The sequence below is a fragment of the Pleurodeles waltl genome, chromosome 6, assembly GCF_031143425.1.
Source record: "Pleurodeles waltl isolate 20211129_DDA chromosome 6, aPleWal1.hap1.20221129, whole genome shotgun sequence".
In the NCBI taxonomy this organism is placed as follows: Eukaryota; Metazoa; Chordata; class Amphibia; order Caudata; family Salamandridae; genus Pleurodeles; species Pleurodeles waltl.
In genome coordinates this window covers 37,030,049-37,054,286 of record NC_090445.1, presented here as the reverse complement: position 1 = coordinate 37,054,286, position 24,238 = coordinate 37,030,049, and the positions used below count along the sequence as shown (strand labels likewise).

The 24,238-nt window shown below is 44.7% G+C and overlaps 1 protein-coding gene across 4 annotated transcripts in view; it reads right to left on the bottom strand.

Moving 5' to 3' along the window:
* Positions 1-24,238, bottom strand: part of LOC138299119 (uncharacterized) — a 336,990-nt gene that overhangs the window by 42,835 nt on the left and 269,917 nt on the right. For all 4 annotated transcript variants that reach the window (XM_069237158.1, XM_069237159.1, XM_069237161.1 and 1 more), the window contains one exon: positions 14,311-14,421. In XM_069237158.1, coding sequence (XP_069093259.1) covers positions 14,311-14,421 — 111 coding nt within the window. The remainder of the gene's footprint in view (positions 1-14,310; positions 14,422-24,238) is intronic.

Genomic DNA, 24,238 nt, shown 5'->3' with positions numbered 1-24,238 from the left:
GAATGGTTTTAGGCATATACTTGGGGGAATTACGGTGAACTGGATTGCATTTGGTGTTATTAATTGTCTAAATGGGTGCATGGCAAATACGGTGATTGGTCAGATTTAAAAGAAGGTATCAGTTTGTTTTTCTGTGGCAGGAAATCTCTTACTTAAAGGGCCGCCTAGGGCAGTGGTGGTTTGCTTAACCGTGGAATATTGGTGCGTCGCTACAGCGGTTTCAGTTATTAGGTATTTTGGTTGGGTATGTAGGAGGGTTTTGATTACAGTTGGATATGGGAAGTTTAGTTGTTTGCCAAGAGTCATGTGAGTCGGTCAGCTCATTTATTATGTCTATGGTATGGCGGTTTATCATGTTGATGTTCTGGTATTTTTTTTTTATTTGGGAAGCACGGTTAGTGTCCCTATTTTTAATGCTGGGATTGGTCATGGGTAGAGCTGATCAATAGTGTCTAACAATATCCTTAGATATAGTACTACAGGCTGTTGTAGGTTTAGGTGTAACATATAAGTGCCACAGAGAGGATTGCAAGTTATCATGCACTCAGGTCAGCCAAGTGTATTTCAGTGGTGGAGCATATACAAACTAAGGGATGAACGTGTTTTTCTTGTGTGAAAGATACAGGTTGTAGACAGGATTGAAAGCTGACTTGATCTTCAAGTGCTTCTTTTTATTTTCCTCAATAGTTATTGTTATCGTACATATTATTGAAGTCCAGTATTGGACTAGTTTAGCAGCGACCACTGTATATGGATGCTTTGAGAAGACGTGCTCAAGCGCTTATTGTTGAAATTGGGCATTGTGATTTGTTTTGAAATATTAGGTAGATATCTATTTGAAAATCTTAAGGACTATAATTTCAATTGAAGATTCCTTATGTTTGTGTATATTTGGATGGCGATATTTGACTTTATGTTTTTTAGCTCAAGCATATATTGTTTTGGAGTTATCAGAACATCTTACATATCACAGATGTATGGTTCATTTACCGTTAATAGTTAAGAGAATAACATGGGGTCTCTAAATTTATCTGTTCTTTTTCTAATTTACTTTGTATGTGTTTTTTTTTTTTACACATTGCACGCAAATTACATTGTGATAGGAGAACTTTAGTTTCCGATGTGAGATGATCTTAAAGCATTTTAAATTAGTATGTTCTTATTTATTTGATTAATGCAGGGAAACCTGAATCTGGATACTTTTTAATTGGTATGCTAATATTGGGAGGCTTGGTCTTTTTCCTGGTTTGTTATTTAGGCAGATTTTTTAAATGTTTTGCTAAGCTTATAATACACTTCTAATTTTGGAGACATGTTATACAGTCAGTAAATGAAAAATATCTTATTATGATTTTACTGTACAATTTTCTTTTTCGTCTTCTTTACTCCAACTTATTCCTGAATGTAAGTGTAGATAGCTCTGATTCAATTAAGGTGTTTTATGTAATAGATAAAACAATACCAAGTGTTGGTGGTTGATTTGCTTTACTGCTGTATGTTGAAGTAAGTTCTTCCTAATACAAATTGTTTCATTTTTTCATACTGTGTTTTTGTCTGCGACGCAAAACACGTGTTGGATGTTGGTAAATTGAAACTATAATTTTACAATTTTTATAGTTTGTGTATTTTAAGCTGGGTTTATTTAGAAGGAATACACATCATATTTCTAACTATAAATTATCCTTAACCTTTTTTTTTTTTCACTGTATGTTAATAGTTTTTATTTTTTAATAAAAATGTGTTTTAAATTGCAGTGTGGAGTGTCATGGATTGTCATAGATTGGAGGGTTGTAAAGAGAGGAGTGTAGTACAGTACAGTGAAGGACAGTGTTGTAGAGTTAAGTGTCGTAGATTGGGGTATTGTAGAATGGAATAGAGTGGAGTCGAGCAGAGTGGAGTGATGAAACCTACAGTGGAGTAAGGTGTTATACAGTGGAGTGACATAGTGTGTCGTGTCATGGAGTGGAGTATCGTAGAGAGAAGCAGCATGTTGTACAGTATAGTGACCTGTAGAACAGTAGAGCTTAGTGCTGTACAGTGGAGTATTGTCGGTTGGAATGCATGAAATGGAGTGAGGTGGAGTGGAATGTCATGAAGTAGAATATCGTAGAGTGGCATAGAGTGTAACAGAGTGTTGTAAAGTGTAACGGCATGGAGTTCAGTGTGGGTAGAGTATTGTATAGTTTGGTGTTGCCGAATGCAGTTTCATACAGTAGAGTGGCAGAGTGTCTCGTACAGAGTAGTCTTGTACAGTAGACTATCATTATTTGTGAGAACACAGTGTTTGGTAGAGTGGCAAGTTATAGTTAGTGTTGTGTAGTTAGCAACCTGAAAACAGTGTGTGACGAGGTCAGCTACTTATAATAATAATAATTTGAAGGTGGTGGATACATTATAAAGATTGTGGAGTTTAAACTTGGTTTGTATAGGGAAATACATTTACCTAACTGTAAGTAAGTTTAACCTTTGTTTTTTTTAATTGAATTTCAAAGTTTTAAAAAAAAATTCTAATAAATATGTTTTTCAAATGGTAGAATCCAGTGTCTCAGGTGGAAAGTTGTTATGTGGAGTGTTGTACGGTTCAGTGGAGGAGAGTGTTGTAAAGTCTATTGTCATAGAGTGGAGTATTGTAGCTTGGAATGGAGTGAAGTAGAGTACAGTGGCATACAGCCTATTTGATTTTTGTAGATTCGAGGGGTGTAAAGTACAGTACAGTATTGTAAAGTGTGGTACAGTAGATTGGCATACAGTGTTGTAGACTACAATGGCAGTGCGTGGCATAGAGTGGAGTGGCATACAGTGGAGTAGTGGAGTAGAGTGGAGTACTGTGTCAGAGTACAGTGGAGTAAAGTGGTGTGCAGTGGCATACAAAGAGTTGCGCACAGTGTTGTATATTGGACTAGAGTATCGTAGAATAGAGTGGAATAGTCAGTTGTACAGTGGTATACAGTATGGTACAGTCTTGTACCATGGAGTGAAGGGGTATAGACAGGAGTAAAGTGTTGGAGAGTGGCATACAGTGTAGCGCAGTGTTGTAGAGTGGAGTTGCATAAAGTACATTGTTGTATAGTAGCGTAGTGAGTTAAAGTCTCGCACAGTGTACAGTCCAGTGAGTAGTGTAACAATGTCTAGAGTAAAGTACACTAGAGTGTATTCATATGTCATAAAGTAGAGTGCCATGGAGTTGAGTGTACTGGCATAGCGTAGGTAGTAAACTGTTGGAGTGGGATCTCATACAGTAGAGTGGAGTGTTGTATTGTATAGAAAAGTGTTGTAAAGTCGAATAGAGTGTTGTACATTGGAGTGCACAGGCATGGAGTGGAGTATAGAGTTGGGCAGTGGAGTATCTGGGGAAAGAGTGGAGGAGAATGTCATAGAGTGCCATGAAGTGTGGTAGACTTTTATAGGGTGGAGTTATATGGAGTAGAGGAATGTGTCATACAGTGGAGTGGCGTACAGTGGTGTGGCGCACACTGTCGTGGCATCGACTGGATTACCTTAAAATGCAGTAGAATATAGTGGAATAGCATATAGGGGATCATTCTAAGTCTGGCGGGCGGCGGAGGCCGCCCGCCAGACTTCCCCCACCAAAATACCGCTCCGCGGTCGAAAGACCGCTGAGGGTATTTTGGGATTTGCCCTGGGCTGGCGGGCGACCGCCAAAAGGCCGCCCGCCAGCCCAGGGCAAATCATCTTTCCCACGAGGACGCCGGCTCAGAATTGAGCCGGCGGAGTGGGAAGGTGCGACGGGTGCAGTGGCACCCGTCGCGTATTTCAGTGTCTGCATAGCAGACACTGAAATACAAAGTGGGGCCCTCTTACGGGGGCCCCTGCAGTGCCCATGCCATTGGCATGGGCACTGCAGGGGCCCCCAGGGGCCCCGCGGCACCCCCTACCGCCATCCTGTTCCTGGCGGGAGACCCGCCAGGAACAGGATGGCGGTAGGGGGTGTCAGAATCCCCATGGCGGCGGAGCGCGCTCCGCCGCCATGGAGGATTCACAAGGGCAGCGGAAAACCGGCGGGAGACTGCCGGTTTTCCGCATCTGACCGCGGCCGAACCGCCGCGGTCAGAATGCCCTGCGGGGCACCGCCGGCCTGTCGGTGGTGCTCCCGCCGACCCTGGCCCCGGCGGTCTCTGACCGCCGGGGTCAGAATGACCCCCATAGTGGAATAGAAGCGCGGATTTGCATAGCGTGGAATAGCGTGTGGTGGAGTGGTGTACAATAGAGTGGTGTAGAATGGAGTAGGGTTCACTGGATTAGCATGGAGTGGGGTGGCATACACTAAAGTGGCATAGTGTAGAGTCAAGGAAACTGTTATAAATGAGAGTGGCATCTCATACAGAAGAGTGGAGTACTGTGTTGCACAGTGTTGGAAACACCCGTAGAGTGTTGTACAATAGAATTTACAGGCATAGAGGTGGACTGTGAAGTGTTTGGGGATAATATGGAGTAGAGTCTAGTAGAGTGGCATAGAGTATAGTAGAGCTTTGTAGAATGGCATTATATACAGTGGATAAGAGTACACTGGAGTAGCGTAGAGTGGAGTAGCATACAGTCTAGAGGCATAAAGTGGAATAGCATAGAGTGGAGCAGCATGAACTGGAGTTGTGTACAGTGGAGTGGCATAGAATGTAATAGCATATTGTGTAGTAGCGTGCACGGAGTAGCTTAAAGTGTAATACCGTATAGTGTAATAGCTTACAGTAGAGTTCTGTACAGTGAAGTGGTTTAGACTGGAATGGTGTATTGTGGTGTGGGGTAGAGTGTAATAGCATACAGTGGAGTGGCATACCATGGAGTGGGGATTTCGTGAGGGCTTTTTGGTTCCCCCTTTTTTCGCTTCTTGTTTTACAGTTACACGTTTAAGCTGCATTATTTTAGCATGGTATTTAGCAATGTCTTTTTTCATATATTTATTGATTATATTCTAGGAACATAGGGAATGAGCTGCTTGTTTAATTGGCCTTTGCACAACATGTAATCAGGATATCCTGCTTTGTGCTACTTGTTCAGGAGACAGCTTTGTATACATAGACACAGCATTGCATCATAGCTGTGCTTCTAACACAGTATGGTTTATTATTTAAACGATGCACTGACCTTGAAGGGATAGAGGACATTCCAGCTACGCCCATCCTGGGACATGCAGTTATAGTTCCCGAGAGGATTGCCCTCTACATCGCAGGCTGACTCCTGACACTATCTCCAGTATGGGGCGAGGGCTAATCCTTTAGATCGGGCCAGACAAAAGGGAACACCCGCTATGCTCTCAGTAAAGGGTTAGGACAGAACCTCTAGAACCTCTAGAACTCATTACTATCATTGGATTATTGATTGTCTTTACCATGTTTGTAACTCTGGTAACATTGCTTGTTTCATCTGCCTAATAATCGCAGCACATTCTCTGCAAGACTCTGAATTGTTTCACTATTCAATAAGTATATTGAAAACTTACTTATGTCATATCTCTCTTGCGTTTCACCTGGGCATGCATGAGTAATACAATAAAAGGGTCTATTTCCACAGCAGCTTCCCTGGGGAGTCTGAGTGTCATGTTCGGTTGCCATAATCACCTTCCTCCTCTGTAAGGATAGAAGTTGGGGTGAGGCTCTGTGAGTTACCCAGGAATTGAGCCAACAGTTCTGATGGTGCGGGTAGACTTAGGGCCACATGTACAAAGATCCGGTTTTGCGACTTGCAAACTGCGAGTCTTTTAGCGACTCACAATTTGCGAGTCACAAAACCGGATGTACAACAGTGTACTTTACACTGTTTGGGATTCCCAATGGGGTCGCAAATGACCTACCTCATGAATATTCATGAGCTAGGTCGCAACTTGCGACCCTATTGGGAATGGCCACCCTCACAGGGATGGTGGCCTGCTGGAGACAGCAGACCACCATGTCTGTGACAGGTTTTAAATAAAGCAGTTTTTTGTTTTTTTAAATGCAGCCCGTTTTCCTTAAAGGAAAACAGGATGCATTTCAAAAACAAAAATGAAAAGTTTTCTTTTCAATTTTACAGAGCAGGCAGTGGTCCGTGGGAACACTGCCTGCTCTGAAAAAATATTTTCACTGCCATTTACAAAGGGGAAAGGGTCACCTGGGGATCCCTTCCCGTTTGCGAATGGGTTAGCAGCAGTTTGAAACTGGTGCTAACTGCGATTGTTTTGTGACCGCGTTCACAGTCACAAAACAATGCTACATTGCACTGCAACTCATAATTAGGAAGGGAACGCCCCTTCCTAATTGTAACTCACAAACCTATTTTGCGATTCAGTAAATAGATTACTGAATTTCAAAATAGGCTCTGTACATACCAAAATGTTTTTTCCCTGTCGCAAACGGTCCGATTCTGCGAATCGGGCCGTTTGCGACAGGAAAAATGGTATGTACATGTGCCCCTTAATCCCCCACATCCTTGCGCTCTGTTGATCTAAGACACAGTGCTATTACTATATTACGAATCGCATAACAGGGTAAAGTGAAATACCATATAGTTGAGGGGCAAAGATTGAAGTTGCATACAGTGTAATAGCGTAGAATGAAGTGTTGTACAATGAAATAGCATGGAGTTGAGTACAATGTAGGGTAGAATAGCATAGAGTGGAATAGTGTACAGTAAAATAGAACATAGTGGAGTGGCGTACAGTGGAGGAGTGTAGACTAGAGTAGTGTGCAGTGAAGTGGGGTGGGGTAGAGTGAAATACCACATAGTGGAGTGGCGTAGAGTGGAGTGGCATTCAATGGACTAGCATAGAATGGAGTAGTGTACAGTGGTGTACACTGGAGTGGAGTAGCATATATAGTGGGGTGGCATACAGTGGAATAGCGAAGAGTGGAGTGGTGGACAGTAGTGTGGCGTAGACTGAAATAGCATATAGAGGAGTACTCTAAAGTGAAGTGACATACACTGAAGTGGTGTAGACTGGAGTTGTGTACACTGGAATGTGGTAGAGTGTAATAGCCTACAGTGGAGTGGCATGGAGTGGCGTCCAATGAAATAACGTAGAAGGGAGTGGGGTAGAGTGGAGTAGCATAGAGTGGAGTGGCATAAAGTGGAATAGCATAGAGTGGAGTGGCATACAGTGGAATTGGGTAGAGTGGGATAGCATATACTGGAGTAGAGAATACTGGAGTGGCATATAGTGAAGTGGCATACATTAAAGAGACGTAGAGTGGTGTTGCATACGGTGAAAAAGCATAGAGTGGACTGGCATAGAGTGGAGTTGTATACAGTGTAATAATGTAGAGTGAAGTAGTGTAGAGTGGATGATTGTATTGTGGAGTGGTGTAGAGTGTGGATGTATAGTGGAATAGCCTAAGGTGGAGTGGCATACAATGGAGTGGTGTAGGCTGGAGAGGCATACAGTGGTGTGGGGTAGAGTGTAATACCACAGAGTGAAGTGCCGTACACTAGAGTGGGATCCAATTCAATGGCGTATAATGAAGTGGCGTAGAGTGAAGAAGCATACAGTGTGGTGCCATGCAATGGAATGGCGTACAGTGGAGTATCATCCACTGGAGTGGTGTACAGTGGAGTAACATATAATGGAGTGTCATACAGTGGGATTCCATACAGTATAATATCACAGAGTGGAGTGGTGTAGAGTGGAGTCTCGTACATTGGAGAATTGTAGGGTGGAGTGGTGTATAGTGGAATAGCCTATAGTGCAGTGGCTACAGTGGTGTGGCAGATGGATGTATGTGAAATTTAGCAGTAATATAGGTTATGGTGTGCAGAGTAAATCAAAATACTGAATTGTGGTGCCTTGCATTTCTCTAGATTTACCAATCAATGTAGGGCAACGCATGGTGGCCTTGCATTCCTTTGTAAATCTGACTTAAGTGTTGCATTGCTCATGCCACAGCATGAGTGACTCAAGGGTACCACAATCCAATATTAGTGCCAGGCCTTAGTTATATTTTGGGCAATGGCATGCAATGATACCTTTGCAGTAGATCGTGGTACATGGCGATGACAAGCCAGTATATAATTGGATAATGACTGTTTTGTGAGAATGAAAAGGTAGCCATATTGATTTTACTACACTTTGGCTATGTTCAGTGTTAGGGCCTTAGAGATAGATAAGTAGTAGGTCCCTATCTATTACCACTTCATTAAAGTGGTAAATGTATTTATTTTTATGTATAATTTTAAATAAGTTTACGGACATGTACCACAGTAGTTTCAACAAAAAGTAGTGAAATTCCACAAAAGTTCACCACTGACAGATGTCACTACACGTAAATGCCTTATACCTTAAAAAATACTTGCCCTGCATCATCTCTGCACCATAATGTATAATCCTGCCAAATTTCATGTAAATCCATTCAGCCTTTTTTGCGCTACGACAAATACAATAGTCTATGGAAAATGCATTGTGGAAAAATGCATTTTGAGACACCCTTTTATCTTTGCACTACTTTACCCGATTATCCACAAAAATTTGCATCATCTCAAAATGTAGAAAATGCTATAGAACTGAAAAGTTTTGTGGTGATTCGTCAAATGGGTGGAAAGTTATTAGAGAGATAATATCTGAGGTATTCCTATCTTTGGGACTACTATCTATAGAGTGGCAATCAGATTTAGGCCCAGATTTATGAAAAAGTAACGCATCAGCTCTGATGCACCACTTTTTCACCCCCCTCCTTCCGGCACCTAACAACACCATGGTTGCGCCGTATTTGACATACGGGCACCATAGCAGTAGTTAGAACAATGGCGCTTTGCTACACTAGTGTCAAAAATTGACGCTAGTGTAGCAAAATGCAAGGATGCCCATTGATTTTAATGGGTGCATCATTTTAACATCTACTCTGAGCAGGTGTTAAAAATTACGGAACAAATGGAGCAGTGAATTCTGTTTTTACGGGCCTCCTAGCGTCGGAACCCCCCCTTGCATACATTATGCCTGGCGCAGGCATAATGTGGCACAAGGGTTTGCAAAGTGGTGCAATGTAAGCATTACGCCACTATATAAATATGGCATGGGGGAAATGCCACCTTAAGGCCACATTTGCGTACAAAAATGATGCAAATGTGGCACAAGGTGGCGCTAGAGGCTTCTTAAATATGCCCCTTTATGGTGTACCTTTCTTTTTATCTATTGTATTTGATATGTAATTGTTTATTGGTTTATATGATCATGTGACCATAAATGTCTCGTTTAGTTGTTCCTGTACATAGGCAGTCTAGTTTATCTTTTGGGCTTCCTTGCTACTTTTAATAGGACTGTGCCATATATGAAGCCAAAAGTGAATGAAAGCCATTCATTGTTGTTATAATTTTTTTTTTTTTTTCAAGTGGCCAGTTGTGACACCATCCAGATAGTAGTTTGTGTGGCTCACTGCTAGGTCAATGTTTAATTTTGTTGCATTGCTGTGCATAAAAAAGTTGTTTTTTTTTTGGCTTGTTGGCCAGTTTTATTTTATTAGCCAGAGAGCATGCAAAGAAAAGTTATGTAGATTAAGATATATTCTATTTGTTATGTATTTGTTTATAGGTTTCCATTAGCATGTAACCATAAATAGTTATTTCAGTTGCTCATGTATTAAATCTGAAACTATCCATATGCAGTCTAGTTTATTTTTTGGGTTTCTTTGCTACTTTTAGTAGATTGTGCTACAAGATATCACTGAGAAGAAAAACCTTATAATTTAACATTCACTTACTCTAATTACCTGAAGTATCCCACAGAATCATCTATGCCCCTTAATATGTAATACTGCCAAATTTCATAAAAATCTAGCTGCCATTTTTTGTGCTATGCGAAATACAAAAGTCTATGGAAAACGCATTGGATTTAAAGCCCGTAGCCTGGAACCTTTGTTTTTTTCAGTGAACTTCTATGATTTTAATGCTATTTCCTAACTATAATGGCCATTTAACCTGGGTGTGTGAGGGGGTATGTGAGTGGTTGAGTAGGTGTATGAGTGTGTGACTGGCTGTGTGGGTCTGTGAATGGTTGTGAGAGTGGTGTGGGTGTGTGAGTAAGTGTGTGAGTGGCCGTGTGGGTGTGTGAGTGTTTTTCGGGTCTGTGAGTGATTGTATGGGGGTGTGAGTGGCTGTGTAAATGGTTGTGTGGGTGTGTAAGTGGAAATGAGTGTGAGTGGGTGTATGAGTGGGTGTGAGTTGCTGTGTGGGTCTGTGAGTGGGTATGTTAGTGGTTTTGTGGGTCTGTGACTGGGTGTGTGAGTGGCTGTATGGCAATTTGCGAACCATTAGCAAACGCAGAAATGTCATGGATGGTGGCCTGCTAGGGTCAGCAGACCACCATGTCTGTGATTGCTTTTAAATAAAGTAATATTTTTTTTTATTTCAGACAGTTTTTCTTAAAGCAAAACGGGATGAGTTTAAAATAGAACAATGAAAATTCAGCTTTTTATTTTTTAAGAGTAGGCAGTGGTCCGTGGAACCACTGCCTGTTCCTACAAAATATTTTCACAAACTTTCACAAAGGTGAAGGGGACCCTTGGAGACACCTTCCCATTTGCGAATGGGTTACCACCTACTTAAAGTAGGTGGAAAAATGCAAATGTTTTGCAACCGCATTTTGGTCACAAAACATTCGTACATACCCTCAACGTGCCCCTTCCTAATACCGAATTGGTATATATTTGCAATTCCAAGTTGCAATTCGGGAACGTCACCACATTGCAATTAGGAATTCATACATACCAAAATGCATTCGCAGAATTGGGCCGTTTGAGACTGGTAAAATGCATGAAACATCTGGCCCTAACCATAAATAACTACCTACCGGTGACCACTAGTAGGTTATATTTATATCACTTGAAAAAACAAAGGTTATAGGGATGTTACAGTTCGGCTCACATTTTAAAAGTACCAAACCATAGAAATTCACCACTTATAGATAGAGTTATCTCAAGTAACTAAACTCAAGCCCTAAGGTAACTATAACTCACACCCACGCTTTCTGCTTGACAGGTCCGCTGTCAGAAAATTTTATCTTCAAAGCTGCAGCCAAGCCACAGCAAACAGCTATGTCCTGGGGGTGGGCACCTTGGGACATAGCAGGAGCCGGCCCTTGGTGGTGGTGGTCCCAGGGCCATCAGTGGCTCCTCGAGGGGGGCCGTGCGACCCACTTCAAAATGGAAGAAGCCCCGGGGTGGTGGTCCCTAGAGCTTGGGGATCCTATACGGATCCCCTTTGTACTTTCATCCATTTTCTCTGGGGAAGTGGTGATCCCCAGGACTGTTGGGGTGCCGTGGGGCCCCTGTATGCTATTGCTTAGCTGCCTGGTGAGGTGGTGCTCCCCGGGGCTGCTGGGAGAGGTGGGAACACCCCCGCCTGAATTTCTGTAATGCCCCGAGGGTATTTAAATATATCACCCCGGGGAGGGGGCCGTCCATGGGGCTGTAGGGGAGGTCACCGGGCCTCCACCAAATTATAAAAACATTTTGCCCCAGGATGTAGTGGTCCCCAGGGCGTAGTAGTGCTGTGGGGCCCTCACTCATAGTCAGGAATAGCCCTGGGGAGGTGGTGGTCCCAAGGGCTGTCGGGGAGGCCAGCTTCAGAGTGGAAGCCAAGCCGCAGCAAACAGCTATGTCCTGGTGGTGGGCACCCGGGGCATAGCAGGATCCGACCCGGAGAGGTGGCAGTCCCCAGGGCCATAAATGGCTCCTTGAGGAAGGCAGCACGGCCCCATCAAACAATCATAGCCCAGAGGAGGTGGTGCTCTCACAAAGGTAAATGGGGCCCAAAACTGACCCGTTTCTTTTTTATTAAAGCCTTGGGGACGTGGAGATCCCCATGTCTGTGGGGGGGGCCGCACCGGCCTCCCCAACACACTTAAAGCAATTTGCCCCGGGGAGGTGGTGGTCCCTCGGGTGCGGGGGGTCACAGGCCCCTCTGCATATATCATGAATGTTGCCCTGGAAGGTGGTGGTCCCCGGGTCTGCGGGGGAGGGGGGAAGCAGGCAGCCCTCCCACACTCACATAAAGAGTGCCCCTGGAAATTGGCCCACCTGGGGGCTTAAAAAACACGAAAGTCAGAAGCTTGTTGAATTTTCACCAGATCTGCAGATCATCCGCAAATCGCGGCAATTTGTATTAAAAATGCCCTGGGGGGGTATCTCTGGGAGCCCACCACCACAGCTAAGGGGTCAGAGTGTCTGTATCCTAGCCCCTTTTCTGTTGTTTTTACATTTTGTTCTGGGACTTGGCTTTAGAAAAATGAATGGTGGAAAAAGTGTTTGGGGACCCCCCTTTTTCTTCGCCTTCCTGGACGGATCATCCCAAAACTTCCCAGACAGCAGCTGACATGACTGGCAAACTTTTGAGGACATTTTGTGAAGATTCGTCAGGTGGCGCCAAAGATATAGGCAAGTAAAAACATGCGACTGCCACTAGGTAATATATATTCACTGAAAAAACAAAGTTTACCGGGGCATTATAGTTAGGAAATAGACATTAAAAAACATAGAAATTCACTCAAAAAAACAAAATTTACAGGGATATTATAGTTAGGATCACCTTTTGAACATACCAAACCATAGAAAGTCGCCTGTTATAGTTAGATTTATCTCAAGTAACTATAACTCATGCCCTAAGGTAACTATAACTCGGGGCCCCGGCATGCACAGTTTCTTTGTCAAAACTTTTACTGCAAATATTACATTGATATTAATAATGATGTTATCAAAAATGTCATGAGTGCGGCAATCTGTGGGGTAATGGCGAGGGTGCAAGTTATAGTTACATTACTGTTACATCCCTCACACCGCACACTGGGTTTCGAAAGACATTGGAACAGGAAGAGAGAAGGCTCAATCCTTTTGTTCCACAATGGGATCTGGAGCAGGCAATAACATGAAGAAAAAGGCCTCCACCCTTCGCACACCAGTGTGGTTTCTGGAGTAGGGTGATCTAGAAGAGCGATGGATCCAGCCCTCACATGCCAGAGTGGATTCTAGTGTGGTGTGTACCATACAAAATGAAGGCTGCATCCCTCAGACTTCAGAGACAGTTCCGGAGCAGTGTGACCATGAAAAATGGGGGTTCCATTTGTAACACCGAAGACTGAAACCTAGTGTAGTCTGTACCTTCAAGAATGATAGCTCTATCCCTCACACCTCAATGTGGGTTCTGGAGCAGAGTGACCATGAAGAATGATGGCTCCATCCCTCACCCCTCAGACTGGGTTCTGGAGCAGAGTGACCATGAAGAATGAATGTTCCATTACTCACACTCCTGGGTGGGTTCTGGAACAGGTTGACCTAGAAGAGTGAGAGCCTTCCCATGCAAGAGTGGGTTCTAGTGTAGTCTGCATCATAAAAAATGAAGGTTTCATCGCTCAGATTTCAGGGTCAGTTCCAGAGCGGGTGACCATGAAAAATGAGGGTTCCATCCCTAAAACCCCAGACTGAGTACTAGTGTAGTCTGTACCATGAAGAATGATGGCTCCATCTATCACACCTCAGAGTGGGTTCTGGAGCAGAGTGAACTTGAAAAATTATGGCTCCATCCTTCATACCTCAGAGTGGGTTCTGGAGTAGAGTGACCATGAACAATGAAGGTTCCATCACTCACACTCCTGGGTGGGCTCAGGGCAGGGTGACCTAGAAGAGTGAAGGATCCACCCCTTGTGTTCAAGAGTGGGTTCTAGTGTAGTCTGTACCACATAAAATTAAGGCTTCATCCCTCAGACTTCGGAGTCCGTTCTGGAGTGGGGTGACCATGAAAAATTAGGGTTCCATCCCTAACACCCCAGGCTGAGTCCTAGTGTAGTCTGTACCATGAGGAATGATGGCTACATCTCTCACATCTAGGAGAGAGTTGTGGAGCAGATTGAACATGACGAATGATGGCCCCCATCCCTCACACCTAAGAGAGGGTTCCAGTGTGGAGTGACAATGAAGAATGATGGCTCCATCCCTCACACCTCAGAGTAGGTTCTGGCGCAGAGTGACCATGAAGGATGATGGTTTCATCCCTAACACCCCAGACTGAGTCCTAGTATAGTCTGCACCATCACAAATGATGGCTCCATCTCTCACACCTCAGAGTGGGTTCCAGATCCGAGTGACCATGAAGATTGATGGCTCCATCTCTCAAACCTGAGTGGGTTCCAGCGTAAGGTGACCATGAAGATTGATGACTCTATGTCTCACACCTCAGAGTGGGTTCCAGCGTAAGGTGACCATTAAGATTGATGGCTCCACCCCTCATACCTCAGAGTGGTTCGGGTGTAGAGTGACCATGAAGAATGAAGGTTCCATCGCTCACAGTCCTGAGTGAATTCTGGAGCAGGTTGTACAATAAAGATTAGGTGTCCCTTACCTTTGCACCCTCTCATGAAGCAGCAGGACACAAGGAAGGCGATCACCGCTGACACCAGACTGATCCCCACCGCTCCGATGATGAGGAAATGCAGCTCAATGTAGACTTCGCCTGTAAGACACAGCCGTGAACAATAATACTACATCTGTCTTGGTGTCTCTGAGCATGCGCCGTGCGACCAAAGAGGCCTGTGGTATGAGGGAGGCCCAAAGCAGACAGACAGGTGGACAAACGGATGGATAGGAAGCCAACCATTCTTATTGCTAGGATCGTTCCTGTCTGTTTAGGGAGTGTGTCTGAGGTGCCAGTCATATTTGAATTACTTTTTTCACATTTTCCCCTCAGAAGAAGGGTTATAAACGACAGATACAAGTTGCAAAGTAGCACAGAACCCCTGATAAATAATGCAAAGTGGGGCCAGCACACACTCTCCCAGGATTCTATGCAAAGCCAGCTCACCTAAAGCCACACACATTTAGGTGACCTGGCATTTTGTGGAAGACAGACAAACCAATTGATAGCTAGACATACACACAGGCAGACAGGAAGGCCGGGAGGCAGGCAGACAGGCAGACAAGCAGACAGGCAGGCAGACAGACATACAGAAAGATAGATAGATAGATAGATAGATAGATAGATAGATAGATAGATAGATAGATAGATAGATAGATAGATAGATAGATAGATAGATAGATAGATAGATAGATGTGCAATGTCTTTCATCAGGGTTTTTGTAAAGCGGCACACACCATTAGCCCACCCAAGGCCTCCTTCCAAGTAGGTTGAGAATACAAATGTAGCATTTTTGCCCCAGCAATTACCAATGAAGTTGTAATGGGTCCCTCAGGGCACCCAGTCACAATGTTGGGGACCATGGGGGGAGCCTAAAGGCCCCCACAGTCGCAGTTGGCTCCCCACTTCTTGTGGAAACCTCTGCTTCAAAGAAGGGAGAGCTGTTTGCCAGCTCTCCCTTCATTGGACCAGAATGTTTGCTGTGGCTTGGCGCCACCTTCAAAGCTGCAGCCAAGCCACAGCAAACAGCTATGTCCTGGGGGTGGGCACGCCGGATCATAGCAGGAGCCGGCCCTAGGGAGTGGCGGTCCCCAAGGCCATCAGTGGCTCCACAAGGATGTCTCTGCGGCTCCCCTCCAATGTGCATAGCCCTGGGGAGGTGGTGGTACCCAGGCTGTGAGGGGTCTGAAACAGACCCCCTTTCTCTTTTTAACAGTTTGCCCCAGGGAGGTGGTCGTCCCCACTCATCATTACAGTAACACCCCTGGGAGGTGAATGGGCCCCTGGGGTTGTGGGCGGGGCTGTGTGCTCCCCCATAGATGTCAATTATAGCCCCGGGGAGGTCGTGGTCCCCAGGGCTGCAGGGGGGCGCTTGGCCCCGTGCATAGCTTTAAATTATAGCTCTGGGGAGGAGTGGTACTAGGGTTTCCAAGGGGGCCATGTGCCGCCCATAGATTTATATTATAGCCCCAGGGAGGTGGTGCTCCACAGGCCTGTGGGGGGACCACATGCCTCCCCATAGATTCAAATGATAGCCCCACGAGGTGGTGGCCCCAGGGGCTGAGTGTGGGGCCACATGACCCCTGCAAATGATACCCCCCCAAGTCCCTGGGGCTTGGGGGGGGTGCACGCCCCTGCATAGATTTAACAACAGCCCAAGGAAGGTGGTGGTCCCTGGGGCTGAGGGGGTGCCAGGAGACCTGGCCCACCCTGAGGCTTATGACAAAAACAAGTGTGGGAGCCTACACTTATTTTTGTTGCTTTCCCACAAATTTGCGATGAAGTCAAGAATTCAAGGGAATTAAAAAATATATATATTTTTTGCTCTGGTGTGGTCCCTCTGGGATCCCAGTACCAGAGCTAAGGGGTGAGGGTAACTCTACCATATCCCCTTCCCTTTCGTTTCACTTTTTAGTGGGACTGTGCTCAATCCGAGTCCCAAGATAGCTGCCAACACTTCCTGGTTTGAAGTGTCAGCAACCAATCACAGTTGTGCATTTCCCTGCACGAGCTCATCACTATTCGCAAAGTCTTCGCAATCACAGATGTACAAATCTGGATTTCCTTTAACTTCTCAAAAACTACTGAACGGATTTACACCGAATAAGCAAAGACGTAATCTGAGTACCGAAAGCTAGCTTTCTGTCAAATTTGTTGTAATTCCGTCCAGTGGTTCAGGCTGTAGTTGTGTCTAAGGGTCCTCTTGGAATTTACATGGGAAACACAACTTTTTTGACCCCCCCTTTTTCTCAGCTCCTGTTTGATGGATCACCCCAAAACTTTCTGTGCACAACCAGAATCACTGGGGTCCTTCTTTTGGAAAAGTTCGTGAAGATTCGCCAAACGGTGCCAAAGATAGAGGCAAGCCAAAAACATGTTTTCTATGGACAAAATGGTCCTAACTATGACTACCTAGTGGCAACGGCCACTAGGTAATATATTTATTATATATATATATAGGTATATATATATATATATATATATATCTCTATATACATATATATATATATATATATATATGTACAAACTCTCCTGCGTTTCCCGATATCTTCCACCCACGGGCTGGTGCAAGCAAGCGAGTGCAGGACCCGCTTAAAAAACCATAGAAATTCACTGAACAAAAACAAAGGTTACAGGGACATTATAGTGAGGTAGTTAGGTTGAAGTTTTACCCATGCAAGACCATAGACATTTTTTTAGACAGATCTCTGTATTTGTATGACCATTCAATGATGGTTTTGCAGATGCTGAGGTTCTGCCTTGAGAATACTTTTTTTGTTTTTGGTGAGCAGTGGTATAGGCAACTCACCGGGACTGCTTTGGGAAGTTGCTTTGCGCCAAGCTATGCCTGTATTTTCATGGGTTGGTGGGAATCGTAAAAAGTATAAATATGGGCCTTGGTGTTTTGAACACGTTATACTGATGACATATTAATGATTTACGAAGGTCCACATGACAAGTTGCCTGCTTTTCTGGATTTATTTCCAATAATAATCTGAATCTGAAATTTACCAGCAGAATACATGAATCTGAGATTGATTTCTTGGACATTTTGATTAAAGTAGAGAATGGGATAGCATCGAACAGCCTTTTTAGAAAGGAAACTTCTGGCAATAGTATTTTCAATGCTCAGAGTCATCACCCTACTAGACTCAAGTGGAACATCTATGGGGAATTGCTAAGCGCTAGGAGAAACTGTAGTACAGTAGAAGCCTATGAATTGGACCAAGCTGCCATGACCAAAAGATTTAGGGCTAGGGGATATTCTAGGAATGTAAGCAAAGGGGCAGTGGAAAAAGTAAAGGTGATTCCTAAAGAGAGCCTTTTGATGTCAAAGGACAAAAATAGGAAGGATGAAAACAGCAATGTGAGTCGGTTGATTACCACCTTTTATAATGAATCCAAGAAAGTTCGATATATTTTGAATAAATATTGGTATTTGATCAAATCAGATCAAGTAATTGGGAATTTGGTAACATCACACCCAGTGATTACATACAGAAAGAGCAGCTCCCTTAAAGATATTTTGGTTAGTAGCCATTTTAATCAAAGAAGCAGCAGCAATTGGTTGTGGGGACAAAAGGGCTTTTTTAAGTGTGGAAAGTGCAAAGCATGTAGGTATAGTGTGAACAGAAGTACATTCCCATGACCGACTGGCCGTGATGCATAAATAAATCAGCGTATTCACTGCAACAGTGATTATGTGGTCCATGTCCTGGCTTGCCCGTGTGGCTTGAACTATTTGGGAAGTACAATCTTCCCTGTCAAAAAGAGAATTCTGGAAGACTATAGAGCTATTGCACACAATGATCCTTCCTACCCGGTGGCAAGGCACTGGCACAAGGTGCATGAATCAAGTACTGAAAAGATTTCCTATTTTGGTATTGGCAGGGTGCCTTTAACTGCCAGAGGAGGGGACAGAGAAAAGACTTCATGGAGGCTGGAATCTGAATACATAATCAATCTCGGGAGCAGGTATCCCGGAGGACTGAATCTGGATAAAGAGCTTCATGTACATTTGGGATACACCAGCTGCAGTTGTTAGGATGTGCACTCCATGGTCAGCAATCTTTGGAAGAAGTCCTTAACTCTAGAATGGATATTCCATTTTGTTTCGTGTAATTATATATGTTTAATGGTTTTTCTTTTGGGATATTGGTGGGTTAATGCATCCATTGACAAATGTAATGAGTGTTCTTGTTTTATTTTGCTACCCCTTGTCTATGAGAATGTTCTGGGATTTCACAGGTTATTCCTAAACACCACTGATATTTTGTTGCCTGCCTGTTTTTAACTTTTATAGTGAATAGGTGTAGGAAAGTACCATCTTGCCTGGCATGTTACCCCCATTTTTTCACTGTATATATGTTGTTTTAGTTGTATGTGTCACTGGGACCCTGTTCACCAGGGCCCCAGTGCTCATAAGTGTGCCTGAATGTGTTACCTGTGTAGTGACTAACTGTCTCACTGAGGCTCTGCTAATCAGAACCTCAGTGGTTATGCTCTCTCATTTCTTTCAAATTGTCACTAACAGGCTAGTGACCAATTTTACCAATTTACATTGGCTTACTGGAACACCCTTATAATTCCCTAGTATATGGTACTGAGGTACCCAGGGTATTGGGGTTCCAGGAGATCCCTATGGGCTGCAGCATTTCTTGCCACCCATAGGGAGCTCTAACAATTCTTACACAGGCCTGCCACTGCAGCCTGAGTGAAATAACGTCCACGTTATTTCACAGCCATTTTACACTGCACTTAAGTAACTTATAAGTCACCTATATGTTTAACCTTTACCTGGTAAAGGTTAGGTGCAAAGTTACTTAGTGTGAGGGCACCCTGGCACTAGCCAAGGTGCCCCCACATTGTTCAGGGCCAATTCCCCGGACTTTGTGAGTGTGGGGACACCATTACACGCGTGCACTACATATAGGTCACTACCTATATGTAGCTTCACAATGGTAACTCCGAATATGGCCATGTAACATGTCTATGATCATGGAATTGCCCCCTCTATGCCATCCTGGCATAGTTGGCACAATCCCATGATCCCAGTGGTCTGTAGCACAGACCCTGGTACTGCCAAACTGCCTTTCCTGGGGTTTCACTGCAGCTGCTGCTGCTGCCAACCCCTCAGACAGGTTTCTGCCCTCCTGGGGTCAAGCCAGGCTTGTCCCAGGATGGCAGAACAAAGGACTTCCTCTGAGAGAGGGTGTTACACCCTCTCCCTTTGGAAAATGGTGTGAAGGCAGGGGAGGAGTAGCCTCCCCCAGCCTCTGGAAATGCTTTCTTGGGCACAGATTTGCCCAATTCTACATAAGCCAGTCTACACCGGTTCAGGGGACCCCTTAGCCCTGCTCTGGCGCGAAACTGGACAAAGGAAAGGGGAGTGACCACTCCCCTGACCTGCACCTCCCCTGGGAGGTGTCCAGAGCTCCTCCAGTGTGCTCCAGACCTCTGCCATCTTGGAAACAGAGGTGCTGCTGGCACACTGGACTGCTCTGAGTGGCCAGTGCCACCAGGTGACGTCAGAGACTCCTTCTGATAGGCTCCTTCAGGTGTTAGTAGCCTATCCTCTCTCCTAGGTAGCCAAACCCTCTTTTCTGGCTATTTAGGGTCTCTGTCTCTGGGGAAACTTTAGATAACGAATGCAAGAGCTCATCAGAGTTCCTCTGCATCTCTCTCTTCACCTTCTGCCAAGGAATCGACTGCTGACCGCGCTGGAAGCCTGCAAAACTGCAACATAGTAGCAAAGACGACTACTGCAACTCTGTAACGCTGATCCTGCCGCCTTCTCAACTGTTTTCCTGGTGGTGCATGCTGTGGGGGTAGTCTGCCTCCTCTCTGCACTAGAAGCTCCGAAGAAATCTCCCGTGGGTCGACGGAATCTTCCCCCTGCAACCGCAGGCACCAAAAAGCTGCATTACCGGTCCCTTGGGTCTCCTCTAAGCACGACGAGCGAGGTCCCCCGAATCCAGCAACTCTGTCCAAGTGACTCCCACAGTCCAGTGACTCTTCAGTCCAAGTTTGGTGGAGGTAAGTCCTTGCCTCACCTCGCTAGACTGCATTGCTGGGAACCGCGACTTTTGCAGCTACTCCGGCCCCTGTGCACTTCCAGTGGAAATCCTTTGTGCACAGCCAAGCCTGGGTCCACGGCACTCTAACCTGCATTGCACAACTTTCTAAGTTGGTCTCCGGCGACGTGGGACTCCTTTTGTAACTTCGGGTGAGCACCGTTTCACGCATCCTTGTAGTGCCTGTTTTTGGCACTTCTCTGGGTGCTACCTGCTGCTGAGAGAGCTCTTTGTCTTGCTCGACTTCCCCTCTCTCTCCTGACGCAATTTGCGACATCCTGGTCTCTCTTGGGCCATAGCAGCATCCAAAAACACTTACTGCACGATTTGCAGCTAGCAAGGCTTGTTGGTAGTCTTTTGGCGGGAAAACACTTCTGCACGACTCTCCACGGCGAGAGGGATCCGTCCTCCAAAGGGGAAGTCTCTAGCTTCTTCTGTCCAGTAGAAGCTTCTTTGCACCCACAGCTGGCATTTCCTGGGCATATGCCCATCTCCGACTTGCTTGTGACTTTTGGACTTGGTCCCCTTGTTCCACAGGTACCCTAGATTGGAAATCCACCGTTGTTGCATTGTTGGTTTGTGTCTTTCCTGCATTATTCCTCTATCACGACTTCTTTGTCTTTTGGGGAACTTCAGTGCACTTTGCACTCACTTTTCAGGGTCTTGGGGAGGGCTATTTTTCTAACTCTCACTATTTTCTAATAGTCCCAGCGACCCTCCACAAGGTCACATAGGTTTGGGGTCCATTCGTGGTTCGCATTCCACTTTTGGAGTATATGGTTTGTGTTGCCCCTATCCCTATGTGTCCCCATTGCATCCTATTGTAACTATACATTGTTTGCACTGTTTTCTAAGACTATACTGCATATTTTTGGTATTGTGTACATATATCTTGTGTATATTTCCTATCCTCTCACTGAGGGTACACTCTAAGATACTTTGGCATATTGTCATAAAAATAAAGTACCTTTATTTTTAGTATAACTGTGTATTGTGTTTTCTTATGATATTGTGCAAGTGACACTTGTGGTACTGTAGTAGCTTCACACGTCTCCTAGTTCAGCCTAAGCTGCTCTGCTAAGCTACCATTATCTATCAGCCTAAGCTGCTAGACACCCTATACACTAATAAGGGATAACTGGGCCTGGTGCAAGGTGCAAGTACCCCTTGGTACTCACTACAAGCCAGTCCAGCCTCCTACATTGGTTGTGCAGCGGTGGGATAAGTGCTTTGAGACTACTTACCACTCTTGTCATTGTACTTTTCATAAGAGAAAAATATACAAAACAAGTTCAGTGTGTGTACACATAACTAAAAAGTTTTGCATTTCCTCTTTTCACTCTTTTCTAAAGTGCTGAAAAGTACTTCTAAACTTTCAAAAAGTTCTTAAAAGTTTAAAAAGTTTTTTTTACTGTCTTTCTAAAAAGTTCTGAAAACTTTTTTCTCTTTTTCTATCACTTTAACTCTCTCTAAATATGTCTGGCACAGGCCAAAATGTTGACCTGTCTAAGATTGCATATGATCACCTTAGCTGGAAAGGAGCAAGGAGTCTCTGCATAGAGAGAGGTTTGAGTGTAGGGAAGAATCCTTCCTTGGAATTGTTACTAAACATGCTTAGAGAACAAGATAAGGCTAAAAGTGCCCCATCTGTTGAAAAAGTAGCTAATGGTTCCCAATCTGATCCAGGGACTCCCCCAGGAAAAGGTTCAGGAAAGAAACTTCTTAGCCTGCCCATTACTAGACAGTCTAGCATAGTTGGTACTGAGGTGGAGTCACATCATACAGATGATGTGCTCTCACATTACACTGTCAGCCAAGCTGTTAGGGTGCCCTCTGTAAGGGACAGGTCTCCTTCTGTTCATTCCCATCATACCTCTGTATCTAGGAATGTCCCTTCCACCAACCCTGATGACAGATTGTTAGAAAGGGAACTCAATAAGTTGAGGGTGGAACAAACCAGACTGAAGCTTAAAAAGCAACAGCTGGATTTGGATAGACAGTCTTTAGAACTAGAGAAGGAAAGACAGAAGTTGGGTTTAGAAACCCATGGTGGCAGCAGCAGTATTCCCCATAGTCATCCTGCAAAAGAGCATGATTCCAGGAATCTGCATAAGATAGTTCCCCCTTATAAGGAGGGGGATGACATTAACAAGTGGTTTGCTGCACTTGAGAGGGCCTGTGTTGTACAGGATGTCCCTCAAAGGCAGTGGGCTGCTATCCTATGGCTATCATTTAGTGGAAAAGGTAGGGATAGGCTCCTTACTGTGAAAGAAAGTGATGCCAATAATTTTACAGTTCTTAAGAATGCACTCCTGGATGGTTATGGCTTAACCACTGAACAATACAGCATAAAGTTCAGAGAGACCAAAAAGGAGTCTTCACAAGACTTGGTTGATTTCATTGACCATTCAGTGAAGGCCTTGGAGGGGTGGTTAAATGGCAGTAAAGTTACTGATTTTGAAAGCCTGAATAACTTGATCCTGAGAGAGCATATTCTTAATAATTGTGTGTCTGATTTGTTGCACCAGTACTTGGTGGACTCTGATCTGACCTCTCCCCAAGAATTGGGAAAGAAGGCAGACAAATGGGTCAGAACAAGGGTGAACAGAAAAGTTCATACAGGGGGTGACAAAGATGGCAACAAAAAGGAGGATGGTAAGTCTTCTGACAAGGGTGGGGAAAAATCTAAAAATGAGTCTTCATCAGGCCCACAAAAACACTCTGGTGGGGGTGGTGGGTCCAAATCCTCCTTTAATCAAAACAAAGAAAAGAAACCATGGTGCTGTTTATGTAAAGTAAAAGGCCATTGGACAACAGATCTCAGTTGTCCAAAGAAAGGCACCAAGCCTCCTACCACTACAACCCCTACTGCTACACCTAGTCTCCCTACTAATAGCAGTGGTGGTGGGAGCAAACCTACTAATAGCCAATCCAAGGGAGTAGCTGGGCTCACTTTTGGTAACTTAGTTGGGGTTGGTCTGGTTAGGGAGACCACAGAGGCTGTGTTAGTCTCTGAGGGGGCTATTGATTTAGCCACCTTAGTTGCTTGTCCCCTTAATATGGATAATTACGAGCAGCTACCCCTAATAAATGGTATTGAGGTTCAGGCCTACAGGGACACTGGTGCCAGTGTGACTATGGTCGTAGAGAAACTGGTCCACCCTGAACAACACCTACTTGGTCACCAGTACCAAGTAACCGATGCTCACAACAACACACTTAGCCACCCCATGGCTGTTGTAAATCTCAACTGGGGGGGGGGTTACTGGTCCAAAGAAAGTTGTGGTAGCCACAGATTTACCTGTAGACTGTCTACTAGGAAATGATTTGGAGACATCAGCTTGGTCAGATGTGGAGTTGGAGGCCCATGCAGCAATGCTGGGCATCCCAGGGCATATTTTTGCTTTAACCAGGGCTCAGGCCAAAAAGCAAAAAGGACAGGGAAGCTTGGATCCTGGAACAATGGACCAAGTGCTCCCTAAAGCTAGGGCTAGTAGAAGCAAACCACTTCCTACTATCCCTCCCTCTACAGTGGATTCAACTTCTGAGGAAGAAGAATTCCCTCCCTGTGCAGAACCTACACCAGAGGAGCTTGAAGCAGACACTGCTGAGCTTTTGGGTGAAGGGGGGCCTGCCAGGGAGGAGCTGAGTGTGGCACAGCAAACCTGTCCCACATTAGAGGGTCTAAGACAGCAAGCTGTCAAACAGGCTAATGGGGATGTTAGTGACTCTCACAGAGTTCACTGGGAGGACAACCTCTTGTACACTGAGGCAAGGGATCCTAAACCTGGAGCTGCCAGGAGATTAGTGATTCCTCAGGAGTACAGAAAGTTCCTCCTAAC